Source organism: Sesamum indicum, linkage group LG3 (assembly GCF_000512975.1).
Source record: "Sesamum indicum cultivar Zhongzhi No. 13 linkage group LG3, S_indicum_v1.0, whole genome shotgun sequence".
Classification (NCBI taxonomy): Eukaryota; Viridiplantae; Streptophyta; class Magnoliopsida; order Lamiales; family Pedaliaceae; genus Sesamum; species Sesamum indicum.
Window position 1 is genome coordinate 23,897,030 of NC_026147.1, and position 4,963 is coordinate 23,901,992.

General features: G+C 33.7%; 1 protein-coding gene across 1 annotated transcript in view; it reads left to right on the top strand.

The window, feature by feature from the left end:
• LOC105159387 overlaps positions 1 to 1,008 on the top strand; it is a 1,507-nt gene extending 499 nt beyond the window's left edge. Inside the window, exon 2 of the mRNA XM_011076435.2 lies at positions 662 to 1,008. Coding sequence (XP_011074737.1) covers positions 662 to 898 — 237 coding nt within the window. The 3' untranslated portion in view covers positions 899 to 1,008. The remainder of the gene's footprint in view (positions 1 to 661) is intronic.

Consider the following 4,963-nt stretch of genomic DNA (forward strand, 5'->3'; position numbering starts at 1 on the left):
TTGCGTTGCGTTCAAGTTGTTTTCTTTTCAATGTTTGTTATCGTTATTGGTTGCAATTTTACTTATATTAAGCGTTTGAATGTCGGGCATGAGTTTGGTGGTCTCATTGTACTGACTTAGGTTTTCATGATGACGATTTGGACTAATCTGCATGGGGTTAGGTGGATGAGAGTTGATGATTTTTGGAATGCAGGGGCTTTTATTAGTAGCTAAAGCTTGCAAAGTGAAAAAGGTTGATGATCGGAGCTAGAAGTTGAAAACTACCTTCTGAAATTCTTGTGGGTGTCATTAACAAGATCGTCCCCGGCCTTCAGATTGCAAAGTTGAAAATGCTAGACTGTGTGTTTGTGTACTTATTGTGCCCCACAAGTAGTAACCTAGTCAGAAATTGTATTATTTTGATATCCTTTGGTTCTATGTGTTTTCCTTGGATATACTCCTCTTATGTTTAAGATATTCAGTCACTGCTGTGCATATGACTTACTGAATAGGAAGCAGCCAAAGTTTTTTATCCAGTTTTTCGTTAATCCTGTGTAGATGTCTAAGTAACTATCTTTTCTATGCGTTATAACAGATTCATATAACTATGTCTACTGCTGCATATTTGATACTTCTAAGTGTTAGTGTGTAGACCTTTTAATAATCATTCCTGATTGCTCAGGGTTTGAGATGGTATGCGAGGAACCTTAGAATAGATGAAGATGGAGATGTTGCTGATGAGTTCCTTGATGAAGTTTCTCCAAATACGCGAGAAAACATCGGAGAACATATTAGAAAATTACCAAGATTTGAAGTGAAGTATAGCACTAGACCTGCTAAGGTGGTGAATCAGGCACTCTTAGCAAATGGTAAAATTCAACAGCATGTGGAGTACCAGGGCAGATTGGAGTGGGTGTAAATGACTCTTTTGAAGCTATCAGCTTTTTTTAACTTTATTATTATTCATTTTACCAGACCATTTTTTCATTGGATTGTTGGCCCCCTACTAGTTTCTTAACACTTTCTTTATTCTGATGCGTTCAAGGGAAATATGGAACTATAGTATATAGGCAAGTCTTCAATATCTCTTGATTGGTATTAGTCATCTATTTTGTGAGAAACAACAGAAGGAAAAGGACGAAGAGGCAATGGTCCTCTGCGGATGCGTGGTGCATTATTACCTGAGATCTCTTGCTCAACCAAATAGATAGTACACTTTATTTTAAATTCTAAGATGTAATGTATAAAAGCAAGTATAGTTGAAATGATCTTTTCTTGTCTGATGTATTTGATATCTAAGAGCAGATGAATGCTTGCTGCATCAGTAATGATGGCCGCTTAAGGTAATTCAAGGAGTGTGAGTTGGAACTGACACAAGTTTCTGTATTCAATTACGTAATTCACATAGGATCAGGGCAGTTGGAAGGTAATAAAATTCTGTGCTGACGCTATTTATGTAGTCTGAACGGGAACATTCCATTTTGATTAGTACTATGCTGTTCTTTCCTCCAGAACATCTAATTCAGGATGGAGACTTATTCGTCTATTGAATCAGCAATATTCTGTGAAAGCTTAGCATAGTCCAGGGCAATTTTGTTTTGTGCTTCAATATCAGCATTCTTAGTTTTAGCCACAGCGTTAACACACCGGCTTATCTCAATCTTGGCTAATTCAGCATCGTAGCTTCCCAGCTGAGCCTCAGTTTTTGCTTCCTGCACAAGCACCTTGTATTGTGCGAGATAACCATCGTAAGCTGACAGGCACTCCTCAATTACGGGCTTCAAGTTTGGCTTTGTTGTCTTGTCTTTGAACAACTGTTTCAGGAAAATTATGGTTTTGTTGCCGAATTGTATTGCCAAGTCAGCAGCAATGTCCAGGAGTGCCTGGTTATCATTTGCCGTTGTACTATTGGGATTCGATCTCAAAACCTGCAAGCAGAAGGTTGTTTTAACGTCAAGTCTCCTGGAGAGGCAGAAGTGATTGACAAAATGGTATGGTGAAGTTGCATTGGGTTTGGTTTTTGATGAGGTTGAGTTGGGTTTTGTGTTTGGTTTAGGCTGTGGACTTGGTTGTGGAACTTGTTTTGGCTTTAGCTCTGGTTTGTGATGTTTCTGGGCATATGCTGGTGCAAGGAAAAGGAACAAGAAGCACAGAGCAATGCTCAAAGTTAGCACGAAAGCATTTCTTGAACAAGTGTTCATTTTGAAAGACCAATGGGTTTGAATGCGTAATTTTCTCTCTGATTTACCCTTCATAAATATGTGTTGCTTGCATTTAATTATAATTTTAGGCTTTTGGCGTTAAAAATGGCGTTATGCAGCATCGGTTACATTGTATTTAAATACGGTTCGTTGTATTCTTTTGATATAATATTTAAATATATAAAGTTTAACTAAACTCATCAATAGTCCAAAATATAATATATATAAATATTATACACTCGTAAGATATAATTAAGTTACGCAAACCATCCCTCCGTCTTTCCTATTTCGACTGACACTCCAAAACTGTCACCGTGTACACTATCTCCCGAGTGACAATCCTACAGCGATTTGCTAATGTCCCTGTTTATAGATTTTCTGGTGGTATCACCTGTGTCCAATCTGGTTCTCAAGTAGTGAATAGAAATGCTGCATTCTACTTCTTCAATGAAGCAGATTGCGACGCTTTGTTTTCGTGTTACGACTACGGACTACTGGAGTGGTGTTCTGGAGTCGCTCCTGTTCCACTTTCTGAGGTTATTAATCCTCAAATTCCTTTCTAACTTTTATTAACATTCTTCAATTCTCTAATTACAAAGCTTCTAATTTCAGCCTATTGAAATGTGGATGAGTCCTGAGCAGTACAGTTTTACTAATGTTAGGCTGATACCTGATATATCTCAAATCAAAAATGCAGTGCAGGTAATCCCAAATTACTAATCAATTATCCTATGCCAAATATTTATTATTTTAATTTACATACCATATCTTTTAGATTCAAATCTGATTATTTTTAACATTGGTAATAATAATTACGTACCACAACTTTTAACCATATACAGTCATTAATAGTAATTTGTTTTTCCCTTTCTAAGTTGATTAGGAAGCGAGAGGGAAGAAACAAGGCTGGTAATGATGAGAGCTTTACAGGGGTTCCCATTTTCCAGGTTCACTCAATTATTTACTCGTATTTTATATTTTTACATTCTTAATTGTCCTATTTATTATTGTTTATAAATTAACGACGCTTTCTGTACGTACGTGTTTTGTAATTGGTGTTTTAATTAGTCCAAAGCTGCAAGTATGAGGGTGGAGGGGAGCCCCGGTAATCCACCTTCAGCTTTCTTTAGAAAGGTAATTTTATAATCAAGTTATTTTAATTAAGGATAAAATATACTTTGCCCCTGAATTATTCATCATATAATAATTACTCCATAAACTAACAATGTAATACTTACGCTTCACAATTACATTTTTAGAGAATCTTATCCTTATGTTATATATATATATATATATAGTTCAAAGAATTTCCTTTTTTAAGTAATTTTGTATTTTAAGTTTAATTAAAATTTTCTTAATTGAAAAAAATATTTTTTTATTTATAATACAGTAAAATATACTTAGTGAGTTAAATAGTTTGATTTTTTTTACAAACTCAAAGATAACTAATAAATGAGTACAATAAATACACATAAAAAATTTCATGAAAGTATTTTATTAATTTGATGATAAAATTAAGTTATTAACTATTTATTCTTTTAGATAAAATGAATAATCAAATATTGGTTTTTTAATTTATTTGTTTTAAAGATATGATAAAATTTATTTATTAATTTTTTATTAAAAATATTCAGCTTTTGGTTAAGCATATATATATATATTTGTCAATTTCTCTTAAGAAGCATATATGAATTGTTAGTTATTTTATATTTATTGTGTATCTACTATGTATATTATATGTAAATATTTTACTTATTAAAAAAATTAAATTAAAAAATAATTTGGTGATTATTTAATGCATAAAATACTAAAATATATTGAAAATAATATAATTATCCAAGACATGAGTGGCATTTATGTTCAACCAAGGGGGAAAGTGTTATATTTGTTAGTTTAGGAGTGTAAATGTTACATGACGAATAGTTTAGGGGGCAAATTGTATTTTACCCTTTAATTAATTGAGTTATTTAATTCGATATTTATTATGATGGATCCTTGGTAATTAGGAGGACTTAGAAAAAGCACTACGTGAAGAAGAGAAAAGATTGAGAAACAAGATACCAGATTTGGACCAAATCATTGAGGTAAATTCTATTACATTAATTACGGAATTCTGATGTAAGCTGCCTATATGAAAATGGTGGTGTTTATGTATATAGGTGACCCCTCTAGAAGAAATAATACAAGATATGCAGGTGACTATCTATACATGTAAATGTTTCCTGGACATATTTTCTTTTTTAGCAAACTTAACACACATTTTTGCAGCATTGCTCAAACTCCAAGTGGAACGATGTGGTCTTCGTACCTCCGGGAGGATTAGATGCAAAAGTATGAGAAACTACAGCAGCTATTTCTTATAGTTTTTAATGGAGAAAGTATCTTTGCCTTGTATTTTACTATCTTCCTCTGAATCACGTGAGACAATCACATCCGTTTCTGGCACTTTGTTAGTCTTCCAACCCCCCCGATTTCATGTCAAATTCGGTAAAATTTGTCATTCAAGATCATTTTGATTATTAATGTTAATTCATAATATTAGATTTTAGTTTGTGTTGTCCTTCACACAGGAAACCTGTCCCTTGGCCTGTCTTAAACTTGTCAAGTTGAGTCATTCAAAGTTTATTTTGTGGCAAGTGATATCAAAAGTCAGTTGCCGAAGCCGTCCCCACCCCGGCTCCCTATCACATTCAATCTAAGCCATTTGTCTTACAAAGAATCGTCCCCAACATACAACTCAAAGGCAGATATGAATCAAAATAATATAATGGAATGGAAGCAGT